This window comes from Engraulis encrasicolus, chromosome 3 (assembly GCF_034702125.1).
Source record: "Engraulis encrasicolus isolate BLACKSEA-1 chromosome 3, IST_EnEncr_1.0, whole genome shotgun sequence".
NCBI classification, from domain to species: Eukaryota; Metazoa; Chordata; class Actinopteri; order Clupeiformes; family Engraulidae; genus Engraulis; species Engraulis encrasicolus.
The window spans coordinates 31,114,051-31,133,982 of NC_085859.1; the positions used below are offsets into that span (position 1 = coordinate 31,114,051).

General features: G+C 43.1%; 1 protein-coding gene across 2 annotated transcripts; it reads right to left on the reverse strand.

Moving 5' to 3' along the window:
- Positions 1–323: 323 nt before the first annotated feature.
- Positions 324–4,954, reverse strand: fgf17 (fibroblast growth factor 17). 2 transcript variants are annotated; one of them, XM_063194426.1, is made up of 5 exons: positions 4,709–4,954; positions 4,572–4,608; positions 4,048–4,192; positions 3,601–3,707; positions 324–855 (listed from the first exon to the last, which is right to left on the reverse strand). In XM_063194426.1, the coding sequence occupies exons 1-5, from the start codon at positions 4,738–4,740 to the stop codon at positions 565–567; spliced, it is 612 nt and encodes a 203-aa protein (XP_063050496.1). In that variant the 5' UTR covers positions 4,741–4,954; the 3' UTR covers positions 324–564. The 2 variants fall into 2 exon arrangements, with proteins under 2 accessions (XP_063050496.1, XP_063050495.1); XM_063194425.1 differs by having other exon boundaries at positions 4,048–4,225.
- Positions 4,955–19,932: the final 14,978 nt, after the last annotated feature.

Genomic DNA, 19,932 nt, shown 5'->3' on the forward strand with positions numbered 1-19,932 from the left:
GGACATTTAATTCCGAATTATCTCACTTTAATTCTGCATAAAGCTTACATTTTGCTTTGAAAGCATCATGTTAACATGTATCAATTCGGAATTAATTGAAAGATCAAAGTTAACTCGACTGAACTATTTTATTCTGAATTATCAATTCTGAATTAAAAACGTCATGTAAACGCAGCCATTGTCAAGAGTTGTCTACTACGGACAGGCCAATAAACGCCTTCTAGTTTACTGTTTACTTGATAATATAATATAATATAATATCATATAATATAACATAACCATACTAGAGTTCCAACCCATCTTTTCACGTTTATTTATATGACTTTACCTCTTATATGTTCCCACGTCTCATGAACACACACACCAGTGATATTAAATATACAATACATTTCATCTGGAATCTTACCATATTTACAAGCATCTACTTTACAATATATTTTTTTTACATCAGTCCATCAGTTTTTGTATGAAAATATATAAAAAATAAAGCTGCATCTCTTCTTTTTTTGTCTCTGTTCTGTTCTTTTCTTTAAAAAATAAAGGAGTTCACTTTTTGTTCCCATGTCACTGAGCTTTGTGCGGTTTCCTGTTCCGCTTAGCTCGCCGCGTGGGTGGGAAGCTGATGAACTCAAAGTGTTTGAGTCGCTCCGAGTTGGGGAAGGGCGGGGGCCCCTTGTGCAGTCTCTTGATGAAATGGACCTCTCGCTGGTTCTGCCGGGTCTTGGAGGCCTTGATGGGCCGGCCCTTCCTCGTGAAGGCCACGTACCAGCCCTCGTACTTGGCGTTCTGGAACGCTGTGTAGTTGTTCTCCAGCACGATCTCCGTGAAGATGCAGTCCCTCCCTCTGCCACTCGCCTGAGGAGCACAGAAAAGTCAGGGCAGGTTCAGTTACACGTATGATTTGTGGTTAGGCAGCCATTCCACCAGAGTATTTACTGAAAAAAAAACTTAACTATCATAGTACTACACCACTATGACAGTGCACAGGGTTGTTGTAGAAATACATTACAGCTTAGTCACTGCCATTCTGGTAACAGCTAATTTATAACAGGGGCCGTATCTCACAAGGCTAAGTACAGTAATATTAGCTATATGGTGCGCAGAGTACATTTTTCAGTGTTAATTCAACACTACAGGGTGTCCAACAAGGTACATACACACTTTAAATCTATGCAAAGTTGGAGTTTATTAAAGGTCACGTAATTCTCAAACTGTAATAGAAATTACAGACATCATTTCAATGTTTTGTCAGTGGCTATTCTCAAACTGATGTCTAAAGGGTCTATGCTTCAAGACCTGCAACAGTCACTAAAAGTGAATGCAGCCAGCCATTGACAGTCAATTCAGAAAAAATCACAGAGAATTGTGTGAGATTCACATAGTCAGCAGTGCTGAGTAGAGTGGATGTCAGCTTGCGAACAGTGACAGTAAGTGAGTGGGACAGAGAGACGGGGTGGGATCAGGAAATTACCCCAGCCAGACTCGAACCGGGGTCCCCGTGGGCATGCAAGCCCAAATGTGGGGGGCTTAGTGCGCTGTGCCACAGCGCCCCCCACCTAGGCCCTACTGTACCACAATTTAAAGTGTGTGTACATTTTTGGGAAACCCCAAAGCACAATGGTCTTGTAACAGTTAAATGTGTTAAGACAAGACCCCTGTTATAAGTGTGTTGTTACAGAATGACCATGACCAAGTCATAATATATTGGTAAAGACGTGGAATAATGTCATGTGTGTCCAATACTGATAATATCCATCATTTGCAGAGACGTGTGCATACAAAAGTAGCCTTCAGGCACTAAGAGGAAAGGTGGACCAGCTCTCCCTAGCCAGGCCACACCCTCCTAGTGACCCAACACCTTTGGTGTTGCTTCTAGTCAGGCCAAGAGCAATGCAAATATTGTTTGGGATCTCCCGAAAAAAACGGGAACCCCGCCCACTTTGTCAGACACCAGTCAACCAGTAGCAAACCTACGGAGGTGGGTCAACCATGCCATTTGGGAAACGTTAATTGTTATCCTGTTGGTCAGACCAAGTCTCGAAGAGATTTGAAAGTCGATGATAATCAGACTAAGTTCTCCCAACCTCACGCCCATTATTGACCTGCAGGTGGCAGTGTATCTATTTTGAGAAAAAGGTGATCCCTCTGGTGCTGACAAGCACAGAAAAGACTAATGCTGCATTGAAAAAGCAAAAGTCCTGCCAGATATTTTTTCCTGCCTGTGATCCTAAGACACAAATTAAGCTCATCAACCTGCCTGAAGGGGTGTGGTAATTAGGTTCAACTGGTTCACAGAATTAGCTAGAGCAAATATGTGGCAGCGTTTTTATTTTCTGCCCCTGGCAGAGACAAACAGTTACCCAGTGTATTATACTAGTTCTATTCTATTCTCGTGAGATGTTGATCTTTTTTGATTCCCAGACAGATGGAATGCCTACAATTTATTTATCGTTCACACAGTGACTATAAGGAGCCAGACCAATCAGGGCGTGCACCAGAGATTGTGTTTGAGATGTGTCTGGAGGGAAAGAAAGAGAGAGAGAGAGAGAGAGAGAGAGAGAGAGAGAGAGAGAGAGAGAGAGAGAGAGAGAGAGAGAGAGAAAAGGGAGCTGTCACAATCGGATTCCCTCTCCCGTTCTTTCTCATGGCAGGAGAACAACACTGAATACATCTTTTCCACTTCCCTTGCAGGAAGCCACGGCTTGACTTCTGACCAGACGCAGAATGGGTGTGAACAGAATTTCCCCCCCTTTGCTACTGGCAAGTGGAGTGGCACCCCTCTTTTCCATGCACGCCACGCTGGCTTATTATGCTAACCCTCTCTCCTGTGTATTCGGGAGCCCAGGCCCAGGGCGGACAGGAAGCACAACTATTTTACACTTTTTACGTAAGTGGCGGGCGGTGTGGTCAATTCCGATCATGCACTTCATGACACCAAGATTGCTCTCCCATCTGATTCATCTTGAAATGCCCTGGACACTCTGATCTTTGAAATGTGCGCAACTGCATATCAGCTTGCTGTGGTGATGCAAACATGACACCCAGGGATGGGCAAACTTTCATGTGTATTGTGTCTATTGCATTATTTGTATTGTATTATGTGTATTATGTGCATTGTGTATCTTTGTAGCGTATCTTAGATGTACTGTATATTTTTTGTAATGTTTCTGTAGCATTATTACCAAAGTGAAGTGACGGTGAATATGCAAAACGCATACAGTGACGGGACGACTTTTATGAGCGTTGTGTATCGTTATACCATAACTTACATGTACTGTAGCCTATATATTTTATGATGTTTCAGTGGCATTATTACCTGACAAAGTAATGGTGCACTAAAGTGCACATGGCATGGAGGAACATGTTCATTTACCATTCAATAACTCCTCATTTCAAGGCTGACTGACTAAATCCCTTGTAATGTAGGCCTACCTGTCAGGCAGAGAGAGAGAGAGAGAGAGAGAGAGAGAGAGAGAGAGAGAGAGAGAGAGAGAGAGAGAGAGAGAGAGAGAGAGAGAGAGAGAGAGATAGGTAGACCAACTACCAGACAGACATGCAGGATCAGTACACAAAGACCATATCTGGAAAGACAAGGCTTACCTTTCCGACCAACTTCCCACGGCGATTGATGCAAAGGTATCGGCCACTCTCTGCTCCTTTGATGCGAACCCTGCTGCCAAATGTGTCTGTCTCCACAAATAGCCTTGCTGCAGTGTAACACACAAACATCAATTAGTATACAGTTGTATTCAGTATTCCCACACTCTGCTTGCAAATACACATCTTAATACAACACAGAGCACCATGGCAGATGGGTATCACACATTCTCTGAATCCATGGCCATATCTATGTTTTTACCATTAGTACAGTACAATATAGCTTAGTGTGCAAAGATGTTGTATGCTGTTGCAAAGGTCGTGTATCTTGTAAACTTGAGGGTGACCTAATAGGAGCCCATAAGCAATGCAACAAAACAGCATATGTGACTCCTGCATGTGTCACTTTGATTGACCTTACAGCACTTAAGGGTTGGTGCAACTTCTCACCAAAGTTGTTGCCATCCTCGGCGGTGGCGGTGACCCTCTTGCCTTGTATCTGGACGTGCTTGCCGCTGGTCCGACTGTAGAGCTGGTAGATTCGGACCTGCCGCCGGCTCAGCTGGTCCGTCAACGTCCCCTGTTCCCTCACATACTGGTTAAAATTAGGAGAAGGGTGATTCTCCCCCTTTTCAATGCAAAGGGAAAAATAAAATGACACGTTTCACTATGTCTAAAAGGCTCGCTGTGTCATCCACATGAGACATTTTCACCTCTAAATATTTGCTTTAAATGAATGGCACACATTTAATTCCACAATAAATTATGTCTATTTTCGTAGCCTACACACGAATAGGCTGCGAAAAGCACTTTGCTAAGTAAAACAGTGTATGAAACGAGTGAACTAGGCCTACATGATACAGGTCAATTTAATTTAATAATTCTTTATAGATGTTCGTCAAATTGTTTTTTAAAACAACAATTAGCCAACATTTAAACGATTCTTAAAGAAATGTTAAGGTATTTGATCTTACCTGTGCATGGCACCAGACCACGAAGAAATGAAAAGATCTGCAAATTTAAAGAGAAAAGTCGTGGTAAATATAAGAATAATTTTGTCTCAGTTTGGAAAAAAGATAAAGGCCGACAGAAACCATTAAAAAAAACTTACAGGTAAAAGCAACGCTGATTGATCCCATACATTGTCCAAATACGCCTAGTCCAGTCGAATCAGGCCTTGATAATAATGTCCCCAAGCTATGCGGGTTAAATCCGAGTGTCACTTTTGTGGCAGGACACTTTGGAGAAGTCTGGAAAGGAGTGCGCTCTCACTTAACCTGAGCACCCCGCTTCAGGCAAGTGAAGTCGCCGTAGCCATTTACAAATTCACTATCATGTGTATCTGGCCGTCATTCAGTTCAAGTTCTCCTCAAACAGGCATCTTCATGAAGTGATTTAGAAAAGAAAATAATCCAACCACTGCAGCAGAGAAAAATGCGTGATAAATCTGAATCCAATATTTCTATCTAAAAAGTAGTCTTGTTCCATCATTGTTTCTCATGACGCATGATTTTCCTGGGTATAGGCTTTCACGTGCAGGCAAACATTTAGTTTGAATCAAGTCACCGGTTACTGACACACTGGAAGCAAATCGCTGAGGCACTGCTTGCTCTATAGGAGGTCTCCGCAGGTCTTATGTGGGTTGATGAGGGGGCCAGTTGGCTACGCACTGATCCTCGGCTATGCCAAAATGAAACACGTCAAGAAGCATTCGCCCATACCCCTCCCATGCTTATGAAGTCCGGGCAATGCTGAGGGTGGACCCCAAGGATGGACTTACTGTATTTTTTGGGAAAAGTGCTCGTCCTATCTACGCCCTCAAAAATAATCTCTAAATGTGAGATGAGATGACACTCAGCCTTGCGCGTAAGATGTTATACTTAGTTCACCTCTGCGGGAAACATCTTATGAATGCCGCTGATTTCATCCTGTGATGGGGTGTCATCCCAGCTAAAAGTCCTGTATAATCGATGATTAAAGAGGCGCTCAGCATGTTGTTTGGGTTACAATTCAGTCTATAATCATCCTCTGTATTTAAAAGGCATAGGATATCATGCATGGGTGTTTCCCTGTCATGTTTGCTCTGTACTTACCCTCCCTTGAATTACAAAGATGCCCCAATCTTCTCGAAGCAGTTTTGGCTCACACCTTTTGCTAACGTAGTAACCCTAATAGGACAACAATGGGTCGTTTTAATCATCAGTCTCCAGCGTCTTTTGTTGATTTATGTGGAATCCACATAGGCCTAGCACAACTCCCTTAATTATCACCAACAGGATGCTCGCTTCCGACTGGTATTGCCTCACAACAATTAGAAGCGAGATTTTTTGTATTCCCCCCTGCCAGATTGTTAATTATTATTCTGCATAGTTCATCGAACCTATCCGTTTAATGTTGATCACAGGCTACAGTAGAAGCCAATGCTAGATAGAATAACATGTAGCCTAGACCCAGCAACTGCGATGTTGCGCGAGACGGGGCTCGATGTCAAATTATCCTTGTTTGACAAACACAGTGGGAGATTTGTAACACCTTCATACTGACAAGAAAATGCAACCATGGTACATTGAAGTTACAGTAGCCTACAGGCCAAACAATACACGTCCGTGCAGTCTATAGGCCTACTAAATCAACATGGGCGTTTGACAGTAATTGCACTTTTTCACGAGAGGTTAACTCTTAATAGGGTAGTCTGTCTGACATGCGCAGTACTAACCGACCATCAAACGGTAATAAAGAGATTGTAATGGACTGTTGAATGTGAAAGTATATTGCGTTATGTCAGAACAAACTGTCTTCTGAATCTTACACAAAAGGTCAATTCAGTGGTGTCAGACACGGGTGTGTGAATTGGGTGATTAACAACCAATAATGATAATGTGTTTTCAATCATGGCCTTCCTAAAGGAAAATGGTTGTTTCCTCAAACCAACGCCCTATAACAGACAAGTAAGTCACTGGGAGATACATTTAAGAACATGCCTGTTTAAACCACTGTGTTGCTTGAGATATATCCGAAATGTTGTTAACAGAATTTCTGATTATGCATGCACTACAGCTAACAAAACCACACAACACCAGTGGTGTAGTGTACTTTTTATGGTGGGTATACTGTATATTTGAGCATTTTTTGAAGTGGGTATACTGTATATATGTGTGCTATTCTAAATAATGGATCAATCAATTTTTAGTAGGTATACTGAAATCCCTGTAATTTTGAAGTGGGTATACTCTGTATATCCGCGTTCTACGTAGACTACACCACTGCACAACACTACAATAAACCAAGTGCATAGCACTGTCTTCACACAATTACTGATTGTATGGGCAAAATATGGCTGCAATATATACTGTACGTTTGCATTTCAGTTGACCTTTAATGCTAATTGTATACTTGTCTGCAAAAAGTGTTGGGGATCACAAGTTGTTGCAGAACAAATGCTGGCCTCAGTAACAAGACAATGTGACACTTAGCTCTGGTGACATTCCTTCAGTCTTTGGAGCTAACCAGAGGTAATCTGGGGTGGGGGGGTGACCAAAAGGGGTGTGGGGTGATGGTGTAGGTTGGTGCGGGGGTGCAGCTAGGAGAGAGAGAGAGAGAGAGAGAGAGAGAGAGAGAGAGAGAGAGAGAGAGAGAGAGAGAGAGAGAGAGAGAGAGCTTTTGCAGTAGCTGGCCTCATCAGTGTGGAATTCTCTCTGCCCCAGCAGGACTCCTAGGGTGTCGGCGATGTTTTTTGGGGAGTGGATTGTTAAAAAGAAAGAAAGAAAGAATTGACACAAAGAAGAAAAAAAGAAAGGATTGAGTTAGGAGAGGGAGAAAGAAAAAAGAAAGAGAGAGAGAGAGAGAGAGAGAGAGAGAGAGAGTGAGTGAGTGAGTGAGAGAGAGGTATAGTTATGAAATACCACTTGACCACTCACCCTATACTGCACCACCACATGTCCACTCATTCCTTCGGTTTACAAAGTGGTGGCGGACAGATCAGAGCGTTTGCAACCTGATCGTATTTTTTATTTGTGTCTCTGCTAGCTTTACTGCCAGCTAAAGCCGTGATGGAAATAATGTGTACATATCTCGCTCTTGAGAGAGGGCCTAGCAACAGCGACGTAAAGGTGGGCCTGACCTGAACTGTGACGTCAAAAAAGTCTCGAGGTGTTTCCTTTTGATGCTGCAATAAAACTGGGGTCATCCCGCTCAGGAGTGGTTTCCCTGTGACACTGTGATAAAATGTAGTTCTTTGCAGTTCCGTTCGGTTCGATTTAGTTCTACTCGATGAAATTCAATTTGAATCTAGCCAGCTCCATTCAACTCCATCACCACACACCTTAATGATTTACCTTTAAAACCTTAAAAACAATTTTAGCTATATGACAACAGACTCCTCCTTTTGCCTCTGTTGTTGAAATATGACAAGCAAATAAAATGAAAAAAAAAAAAAAAACGCCAAATACAGTAAGCGTCACAACGTGAGAGGAATTGGCAGTGCAGGTGTCACACGGTAATGCGGCACGTTACGTTTCCTTCAATTAATCAAGTCAAGTCAAGTCGGTTTTATTGTCAATTTCTTTACATGCACGGATCATACAAAGAATTTGAAATTACGTTTCTTACTTTCCCATGCAGACATAGACATACTTTAGGTATGGACATAGATAGTGTAGTTAATCCCTGATTTCCAATGAGCTTTGAGGCTGTTATGCACAGGCAGCTCCTCTGCAGGGCCTGCTGTAGTGTACTGTACCGTAGCTAGCTATAGGCCTGCAAAGTGAAAGGAGGACTGGTGGTCTACTGGCAGCTTCAACCACATCGTAAAAATCTCCGCCATAAAGACCAACTGGCCACACTTTTCTGACCCCACCAAAATAGAGACAAAGCTTTTTAAGAAAGTGGGTGGTCTTTGGACAGCAAAAAATAAAGCTATCTTTTAAACTATTTTAAAATGGCAAAAATCAGTGAGGGGTTGTTTGGCATCAAGCACCCAGCAAAGAAGAATCAGAATATATCATCTGCAATGGTCATGAAAGTCCATTGCCCTCTATGCCTACGTCATTCGGAGTGGACTGCTAATTCACAGTCCAAAATGTACTGCTGAAACACTGATACGTGAGATAGAGTGATTGTCCTTGCCATGTGAACAAATTACTCAATTGTGTAAAACAAATAGTGCAAGCCTGGAGGTTGGTTGCATTGTTTAGTGTAATTCCCGTCTTAAGAGTGTTCAAACTGGACAAATCTGTAATTATTGCAAAGTCTGCTGACCCCCAGATATACCCCTACCATTTGCAAGCTGACCATTTGAGCTTGCCAAATTTGACACAGCTGACACCGGCAATAAATTTGAACTAGTTCCCCACCCCCATTATGTGTAATGAGGCTCCAACCACCTCCCCCCCTCTCCTCACCACACACACACACACACACACACACACACACACACACACACACACACACACACACACACACACACACACACACACACACACACACACACACACACACACACACACACACACACACACACACACACACACGGAGACAGAGCAGGGAGAGACAGATTTAAAATAAATATAGGCCTATGTCAGTCAGTAGAGCCCATTTCATACAGGTGTGTTTGCTCAACTCAGGTTAATTGACCAGTTACAGTGTCTGGTTTTTAATTTGTAAATACATACAGTACATTAACTTCTGAAACATTTTTTAAATTAAATTTCAGCTTTTTTGACTTTTATTTTGTGCGATGAAGTAGGCCACAGTATGATGTACAGTTTTAGTGAGTCAAGCTCCACAATCAATGATCGTTGAGTGATGATAATGTTTCAATAGTGAATTGCATGATGTTTCAGTCCTGGTTTAACTTACGATGTTTACGTGAATTTTTCTGGACCTAAATATTTAATTCCATTGAGATCTAATAGGTCTGGCCCAGCTGTTCTAGAGATATATAGATCTAGCCATTTGAGTGCAGAAACTATTTTTTTAGATTGACATTCCAAATATACAATGCAAGAACAAAGTTGACCCAACAGCAATCATGAAATATGTAGAAACACATGTCATCCTCAAGCCAGCTGGAACCATACAAAAAAAACTTCAGTGGCACATGTCACTAAATCTCAATGACACTACCTACAAATGTTTACATTCTACAGACGGGTAACACATAAGCGTATGCTATTTTGTAACGCGTAGCCTAGTACGCTGCACGCTACACGGTTCAGAGGTGAACTCAACAGGCACACAGCTAAGGGACCAGAGGCGGAGAGGCCTGGTATGGTGTCTTCGGATGTTTGAAACCCGAGTGCCTGCTCTGTGATTAACACCCGTCAGTCGGCCGGCCGGCAGTCCTTGACTTGACTGCTTCATCAGATGAGATCGAGGGAGTGAGTGGAGTGAACAGGGAGGGAACAAAGGGGACAGTTGTCCCGGGCCCAGGGAGAGAGGGGGCCCAGAATTGGGTCCTCATTACATTGCATGTATTGTGCTAGGGGGCCCTTTCAGACAACTTTGTCCTGGGCCCTGCCAAAGCTGTCAGCGGCCCTGAGAGTGAGCGACAGTCAGCCACCATGTCATGTCAAACTTCACAGCAGGTCACGTGACAAGGGGGCTGGAAAGGGGGCCTGGTGGCTGTCGGGCAGTGGGTAGGTGGGGAGGTGGCAGACGTCGACAATGGGGGCTATGAAAATAACCAGCCAGTGGCCGACGACAACTCTGATGGGCTGCTTTTCCACAGCGGAGAGAGCCGACATCTGTGTTATTTTTATGTGGCGAAATGTCACAGAGCCACCAAGTGGGCCATGCAGCAGGCCTCGATGCCATTGAGCTGGGAACCCGGGACGTGTCACCGTGTCAGGAGCAGGTTCAGGTCAAAGCCACAGCAACACCAGCTGATGATGCTAGTGAGATGGCAGAGATCGAGTGATGATGTCTAGACAAAGATATTCAAGATTCCAATATTTTATTTGTAAAAATGTCTTCTTGCACTGACACAATGGACAGTTGGCAATTGGCAGTTGCCAATTCTCATGGACACAGCCACGGATCTTAGGTAAAACACACTTCTCTCTAAAAGAGGCTTCTACTTAACAATTAAGATGTAGATCTGTGGCATGTAGATTTGTACCAACCAGACCTGCATTTAGCACATTTCCATTTCCTGTCCTTCCTAAATTCTTCGTGTTGCCCTTGTTTATTTTATTCTCAGTACTTTATTCTAGATTCTATTCAGTGTATATCTTTTGCATTTCTATGTGTCTTCATGTGTTGAATAGTGATGTTTTCTACAATTGGTGGTTGTTTTGTCTACGTCTGTCTGGACATTGTGAACGACCAAAAAAATCAGCGAGGCAAGGGAGCATCTCAAAAATGCGACCTCTGCACAGCAGCATCGGGGAAAAATAGCCATTTATTAGAGATTTGCTATGCATCCACACTCCCCTGACCTCCCGAGCTCCCACTGGGAGCATTAGTTCTTTATATTTGACTGGTATGGGATTTCAAGAAGCCATTGATAGACCTTCGCGAGATTTATCCTGTCATCAGCTGACAGCAACACTCCATCACGGTCGGAGCCCTGACTCTTTGAAAGCTCGACACACTCGTCCCATGGAAACACTCAACATTCTCCACTCCTTTCACTTCCCAAGATGCATTGCATGGTATTGGCATAGGCCTATTCGTTGAAATGCCCTCTCCTGCATTGCCACAATAATTGTGTCCACCTTTTAGAAGATGCCTGTCCTTTCAGCAATGGCCTCCTCCATCAAGGCTTATGACTTGCACCACCACCAAGTCGGATGTTAATCACGGCGACTGCATCAATATTTCAATAGGACGAAATTGCCTCTAAGGCATCTCGGTGCATAGCTCAACACGTTAACACGTTAGTGCTGTCCAGTCCAAGTGGCTTGGAGAGACCTCCTTTGACGTTGCACAAACAAACCACAGGCCAGGGAAGACTGTGTGCTGTCTGAGCGCCCATGTGTGTTAGATGTTGAGGGCAAATGAAACATTTAATTGCACAATTAATGAGTTGTGTGTCCTTGTAATGGACTGCTTCTTTTCAACAATTTTGTATTTGTATCATTCTTCAAAGGGACGGATAATAATAATAATGTGTGTGTGTGTGTGTGTGTGTGTGTGTGTGTGTGTGTGTGTGTGTGTGTGTGTGTGTGTGTGTGTGTGTGTGTGTGTGTGTGTGTGTGTGTGTGTGTGTGTGAGAGAGAGAGACAGAGAGAGTATTACAGAGTGTGTGAATGTCAGTGCTTACATGTATGTGTGTGTGTGTGTGTGTGTGTGTGTGTGTGTGTGTGTGTGTGTGTGTGTGTGTGTGTGTGTGTGTGTGTGTGTGTGTGTGTGTGTGTGTGTGTGTGTGTGTGTGTGTGTGTGTGTGTGTGTCACTGTGCTTCACTGTGTATCACTGTGTATCACTGTGTATCACTGTGTGTGTTTGTGTGTGTGGAGTGGATGTGGGGCAGCTGTCTTGGCCCTCTGCAGACCTTCCTCCTCTGATCTCTGCTGTGCAGCTCACACCTGATCACCGATGGCTGCACTTCACGCAGGAATTTTCCATTTTCTATTTTCTCTCTCACACACACCCTCCCCACACACACACACACAACAACCCTGCCCCACCGACCGCACTCCACCCTACCCTACCCTACCCCACCCCCATCAGCCAGACAAGTGTTGCTGTGCAGCTCCATGACCCACTGCGACACCCCAACCAGTCAGTGACACAACAACTAACCCCCCCCACACACACACACACCAAAACCGTAACATGCCCTCTTTCTCCAGAGGCTGGACAGTCATCATCGAAGCAAAGCGTCTTTGATTGCTTTTAGCCCGATTTTTCTTTTTTGCAATGTCAAGTTGGTATCACTGAATAACAATATTGGTTGTCTACTACATGCTGTGTTTTGACGTAAGGATTTAGACAGAAGGAAGGAGATGGAAAATATAAAAGTGTTGAGCCTAGCAAAAAATCTGATGTGTTGAGCCTGGTACAAACCACCTCTTAGGTTATCTTTAGTACTAAATCAATCAAACACACATAGCCTTTTGACCAGCAATTGGGTGTACACTTCACTGGTATAAGCCAAGTTGTGGTTGTTATATTGTGTTAAAGGACAATTCTTATCAACTTCAACATACATTTGTTTTGCTCACGAGATCCTGGCCATTCTAATGGGGGGCTTTGGCTTGTTTACATTTGTTTAACAAACGTCTTCACATATTTCAAACATCATCCTTATCATGATCACCGTCCCAGCATAGCAATAGGATGTTACTTCAGATATGATTGTTTTAAATCTTTACATTTTTAGATGTAAACAAACCATGAGCACATTACGTAAAATGGCCAGAATCCTATAAAGGGCTGAACCAAAAATATGCCCTGCCAGGCAGGTGGAAAGTCAACGGTAGCGAGAGCAGTACAACCACATGTTGAAATGGGCCGGGATTGTCCTGTCAAGGAGAATTGAGAGTGTAAGAGAGGTGAAGAGGGTAAGTGCTTTAAGTCACCACACCCCTGAGGTCATCTGGGTGCAACCTCATGGACACCACTGATTGATTGTTGATTATAAAATTGCAATGACAGACACCATATTTAAATTCCCTTCTTGTATACATACATTTAAGCAGTTCACTCTATTCCCCAGTTTCAGTTAAAGTCAGTGGCAACTATTTATGCGCTTTGATGTGGACAGTCATTGGAATATGCATGTAGTAGTTGTTCAGAGTCCAAATGCAGGCTTAACACAGTGGTTTGCAATTTTTCCCCCCCAAACTGCAGTCTTGAATGTTTTGTTTCAGTCTGTCTCAGCTTATAAATTAGCTCGATTCCATTTCCATTTCTCTCGCTCACTAGTTTATGAATCAGATGGAATGGAATGTTGATGTAAAGTTTTGACGGTTACATTGTAACTGCAAAGAGTCACTCATATATTGTGGGCTGTCAGTATGACAATACTTGTGCCATGTACTGTATAGTACAATGTCATAAATGACTGAATACCAGAGTATGACCATGCCTATATTGTACATACTCAGCGTAGCCTCACCGTTGTGGCCATTTTCCGCCTGAAAACATTCTCTGAGGTACATTTTATCAGGATTCCGAATATGTACCAAATAACCAAAGTTTGGGTACATGCCACACAGTCTTCCATATACCTAAATGTGCACTGTGTATAGGATGGTGGAGTAATGCAACTATGCTGCTCAATGAAAATGTGCTGCCTATTGACAAATTTGATCTTTTCAAGAATAGTCACTAATTAAAAACTACGGTAATATTTAAAGTGAAAGCCCATTGGGAAACTCCAACTCCCATTGTCATTGTGACACAGCACTCCACAGCACACAAGTGAACACTGCACACAACGAAATTGCATTTGTGCCTCACCCGTGCAAGGGGGCAGCCCTCAGTGGCGCCCCATGGGGAGCAGTGCGGTGGGACGGTACCATGCTCAGGGTACCTCAGTCATGGAGGAGGATGGGGGAGAGCACTGGTTGATTACTCCCCCCACCAACCTGGCGTGTCGGGAGTCGAACCGGCAACCTCTGTCTGACGCCCTAACCGCTCACCCATGACTGCCCTTATATTTACGAATATGACCAAAGTACAGTATGGGTTAGGGTTATTTTTCAGCTAAAATATTTATTTCTTGGAATTCAAAATGATGGACATGGAGAAGATCCACCTTTTCATCCATGCTCAGTCATCAGTTCTCAGTCATAATGAATAGGCCTACTTAGAATTTGATGGTGGTGGTAACGATGGTGGCAGCGGCACGAACTCTGGATAAGGATATACATATATAAAGATAGCATTGAAAAGGAGAAGAGGTGAGGAGGTGTGGAGTTGACTGGCCGTGGGAATCTGTGCAGTGGTGCCTTGATGCTGGGTCATCTCTGAGTTCCCCTTTACCTGTCTATGACCTCTGGTTGGGACTGCCATGACCCCTCGTCAATCTCTCCACACGTCCACGCTGCACTGGACATGCACAGGTCACATCAATGGACCCCCTCTCCTTTTAGCCTCCAATCTCACTGCTGCATCTCTCCCCACTGACAGAGCTGTACTAGGGGAGACATAGGGCCCAGGCACTTTTGGCTCAAAGGGGCCCCTCATTATTAGTGGCGCAGAACTGACTCACTGGCGGGCCCTGCACCTTAGTGGGCCCCTATTATCAGACATATGTTTTTTTTAACATGTCTCTGAAAATTGGGGCCCAAGAGGGTGAGGGGCCCACCAGGAAATACCTGCTATGCCAGATGGCCAGTCCAGCCCTGCCCACTGATGTTGGATTGCAATGCAGATAGAGCCATCGCTGACACGACCACCCGAACCTTGAACTATCATTGATGCCAATGTCGCATACGGGTTAATCTATGGAAAATAAAAACAGAATGAAAAACATGAATATGTAAAATAATTGTTTGTCATAATTGCAATTCATTTAGCCTAATGACGCAGAATGATGACAGTAGATAATGTCATTGACCAAAAAATGGATGACCTATGAGTTATAATCTATGATCTGTTTATACTGTGCATCTAAAAGAAAGAACAGAACAGTGTTAACAAAAAAGGAGAAAAGAGAAGAAAGAAAGAAAGAAAGAAAGAAAGAAAGAAAGAAAGAAAGATAGAAAGAAAGATAGAAAGAAAGATAGAAAGAAAGAAGAAAGCCACACACATTTACCTCCCATGCACTCCATCAGAGCGGGAGACAGTGACAAACCTTGTCACGCTGCCTTGCCTTGCCCTGGCCCTGGATGGCCCGGCCCGAAACAAATGCGTCCAATGGCCAGAGACAATAGCAGCGGGAGTAGTGAAGGCCCCGCTTTGATGCCGCTGCCCAGGTCAGGGGGTCAGCGGGCGAGCGCAGTAACGGGACACCTTCGTGCACAGCACTTAAACAGCCAGGAGAGAAAAACACAGACACACACACACACACACACACACACACACACACACACACACACACACACACACACACACACACACACACACACACACACACACACACACACACACACACACACACACAGCTCCGATTACTCTTCACTTCACCTGCATGCATGGCTCTCTCTCTCTCTCTCTCTCTCTCTCTCTCTCTCTCTCTCTCTCTCTCTCTCTCTCTCTTTCTCTCTTTCTCCATTTCTCTCTCCGTCTCTTTCTCTTCTCCACGCTGCTCTCTCTGCAAGTCACTACAGGACAGACACCCAGTGATGGGGAGAGAGAACAGAACAGGAGAACAGGAATGGCAAGGAAAGAGAGAGAGGGGGGCAGATAGAGAGAGAGAGAGAGAGAGAGAGAGAGAGAGAGAGAGAGAGAGAGAGAGAGAGAGAGAGAGAGAGAGAGAGAGAGAGAGAGAGAGAGAGAGAGATTTTGTGGGGGTTAGGGGGCAGACAGACACCTACCATCTACCCTTAACTTTTCATGCCAGCAATACAGTGTAAAAAAATGTATGTACCTCATATTGTTGAATAGACTAATTACTTGATCGCATAAATGATAATTTAACAAATTGTTTTGTTAAATCATACAGGTTAATTCATTTAATACAGCATAGCTGCAAAAGCGTCATATTAAGCTTGAAAAACGAGCGCCTTGCCTTGCCCCATTTCTGTCTTACGTATGTTAACAGCGTTTAACAACACAAAGATATTTCACAATCATTGAGTGGCTATTCCTATTGTACTCAGACTTTAGAATCGCTGTGTCATCCAGGTCAAACCAAGCTAGTTGCTCCAGTACTATGCTGTAAAACCTATCAATACTCACATATCAATAAGTAATCATACAGACATAACATCAAAAGAAGGTTGCACTGAAATGGGCTGACTATCACTGATTCTTGAAAGTTTGGCAAAAACATGTCCCTGCAGTAAAATATTAATTCTGTTGAAAATCAACTAAATTTTCACAAACAAAATGAACCCAGGTAATGGCCAAGGGGTCTGTCACACGAATACACAGTTGTTTGAAATATTTAAGTGTAATTTTATTACTTTTCATGGCTATAAACCTGTCCACACCCTGTAAAAACGCCTGTCCCAAGGACTGGCATCATCATTTCAATTGACTTAAAATACAAAAATCACTAACAGAATTGAACAATATCACCATGATGTGGAAGACCATATTAAAGTGGTTCTACAGATGTGCACATAGTGGATGTAAAACAATATTTACTATTATTTACTGATTGCTCAAAACGTGTCCAGCATATTGGTCACCACCGTCAGATTTTTTCTAAAAGACAATAAAATCAGGTATGCACAAGGTAATTTTCATTACTGAGGACCCCTTTTCAAACCTTTAGCTCTACTGCCTACTTCACCATCACTGAAGCTCCTGTAAGTTTATTATTTTGTCCTCAATTTGTTAAGTTGTTTGGACACTGGTACTGTCCCAACCATAAACTGTCAACACCGTCGGGGGTTTTAATAGTATTGTATTACATTAATGTTAATAAATATAATTTTTTTCAGAATAGGTATGAAGCACCCAAGAAACAGAGCGAAAATGAAATGGCTAATGTGAACAAACAATGCATAATATTTAAAAGAGTGTTTTTTTGTCTCACACCGTCAGATGTCACCACCATCAGATTTTGTTCTGCTCATCATGTTGTTCCATATTTTACTAAATTGTGCTGGTTAATGAAACATTACTAGGCATGTCAGTAATAATTGTGATCCAAAATGATACTCTAGCCACCACTGAGGTGCATTTGGAGGTTTTTTTTGTCAGAAAACCTGACGGTGGTGACATCTGATGGAGTTCACCAAAAAACACATGTTTGAAGTGTTTTTGACATGTTTTAAGATTATGCATACAATAAGTATCTACAGTTATGTTGAATTGTTTAAGTAATTCACTTTAATACAGTAAACATGTGTTTTTACTTCTAATTCTGTCTGCCGCTGTTGACAAAACAAGAAAGAGCCCATTTTATGAAAAATGTTAAACATGGGGAGCTTGGCCAATGCATTCACTGCACAGCCAAGACCTACATCTATGATAATACACCTCTATATTTTGGATTTGAACAACTTAAAAGCTGTTTTTACCACATTTTCAACAACCAGTGGCTTACTTCCTAGATAATCTAACTAATGAAGTACAAACACATGCTCATACTGTGCACACACAAAAATAAAGTGTTTATGCAAGATGCCATTGACTTGAGAGGGCTATTTATTTTGCTAAATGCAGGTACTAATTAGGCCACTTTCACCACTCTCAGATTACTGTCACCACTGTCAGTTCTTAAGTCACCACCGTAAGAAGGAGTTTTGGACATTTTAAAGGAATGTGTTTACAACATTTTCCTTGGGAGTTGTTGAAATATCAAAGTAAGAGCCAATTTAAGCCTACACGAATATTTGTGAAATTACAAAAAATTATTTGTTCTATTTAGGCGTTAAGTAAGCATCGTATGATGGTACATATTTTAAAATTAGAACACATGAAACAGTATTAAAATAGAACAAAAGTGAATTTTCAACATTTAAAGGCATATGTGTGAACCAAAAAATACACATAATCACTTAAAAACTCCAGATACATATGCAACCAAATCAATACAATTTTAATAACTTTTAATTGTGTCTGACGGTGTTGACAAAAAACAAGGTATGATCGGAGAAAAGCCTGATTTCTGAAAAAAATACATAATGGGGAGATTGGCCTTGTGCATTTCTGAAAAGCCAAGACCTTAGTCTACGAGGATATACCATATAATTTTGTAATTCACTTTGTTTTTTTCTGTCAACATTACAACCTATTTTAGCCACTTTCTCAAGAATCAGTGCTATATCAACTCTATGATTTATCATAGGATTCACACAAAAAAAACCTTCCAGGCTCCGTAAAAATATTGCACAAAGTGCAGTATATGTAACCCCTGGAGAAACATACATCATCCCATAGTTGACAGAGACATGGTTTTAAATGTCAGAAAAAATGTTCTTCTGGAGCGGAGTGTGAGTGAGTGAGGAGAGAAGAGGAGAGGGGAGGGGGGTGGGGGTGAAGAGGTACGTCCAGAAAGACCGACGTTGTGGAGATGGACATGTGCAGAAGCACCAGCAGCGCAGAGGGTTCAGACACTGGCTTCTGAACGCTCGATGGTTGTGTGTCAGTCGGTCCGCATAGCGAGCAACATTCCAGAGAAAATGCTCTCTATGGCCCCCACCTCTCTCTCTCTCTGCCCCCCTTCTCTCTCTCTCTCTCTCTCTCGCTCTCCCTCTGCTCCCTTCTGTATGTCTCTCTCTCTCTCTGTCTTTCTCTGACCCCCTCCTCTCTCTTTCTCTCTCTCTGCCCTTTCTCTCTCTCTCTCTCTCTCTCTCTCTCTCTCTCTCTCTGACCCCCCCCCCTCTCCCTCTCCCACTCTCTCTCTCTCTCTCTCTCTCTCTCTCTCTCTCTCTCTCTCTCTGTCTCTCGGGGGCTGTCAGCTTCTTGAGAGGCAGCAGACAGAGGGGTCCACACCAGGGGGACGTTCTGTCTGTCCATCAGCAGCTCAGCTCGGCCCGAGGTTCTCAGCATACCGTATCACACTCCAATTAACACAGGAGGCACTACACGCCTGGCCACATCTTCCTCTCCTCTCCTCTCCTCTGCTCTCCTCTCCTCTCCTCTCCTCTGCTCTCTTCTCCTCTCCTCCTCCTCTCCTCTCCTCTCCTCCTCTCCTCTCCTCCTCTGCTCTCCTCTCCTCTGCTCTCCTCTCCTCTCCTCTCCTCTGCTCTCCTCTCCTCTACTCTCCTCTCCTCTCCTCTCCTCTCCTCTGCTCTCCTCTCCTCTCCACATCCCACCAGCCCTTTAGCTTTACATTTATGTACACACCCACGAAACTCACTGTAAACTAGACTTACGTTAAGAAAGTATACTCCCTGAGAACTTTCCATTGAATTTCATTTATGCTATTCATTTCATTCATTATCCATCCATCTGATCACTTTAGTTAGACTTTACAGTTTAACATTACAGTGCACATGAGCAGGCATTACCACAAAATGTAGCAGGCTTAGTCTGCTGCTGGACCTTTTTTTCCCAATGCCCTCATTCTCTTAGTCCATCCTTCCTAAACATGCCGTCAGCACCAGCTATTGTGACAAGCAGCTAACATGCTTAACCTCCTGCCTTATCAAAACTTTATGTGTTTATTTGTTTGGCTAAAGGGGGCCATAATATGTCACAAGTGCTCCCGTTAATACTGCCATGTAGCGCGACTTTAGCACCCACTCAGAAGTGATTGATTAAATCAAAGGGCCCACCAGAGGAGCCTTTTCACTCCCACCAAACATGCCATTAAAGTTTTTTTTGGG

Excerpts from the sequence above, each read along its gene's own strand:
- fgf17 (XM_063194425.1), bottom strand. The coding sequence starts at position 4,740 with ATGTATGGGATCAATCAGCGTTGCTTTTACCT. Across the intron at positions 3,708-4,047 it reads CGAGGATGGCAACAACTTTG|CAAGGCTATTTGTGGAGACA; the intron begins GTGAGAAGTTGC and ends GTTACACTGCAG. Across the intron at positions 856-3,600 it reads GTGGGAAGTTGGTCGGAAAG|GCGAGTGGCAGAGGGAGGGA; the intron begins GTAAGCCTTGTC and ends TGTGCTCCTCAG.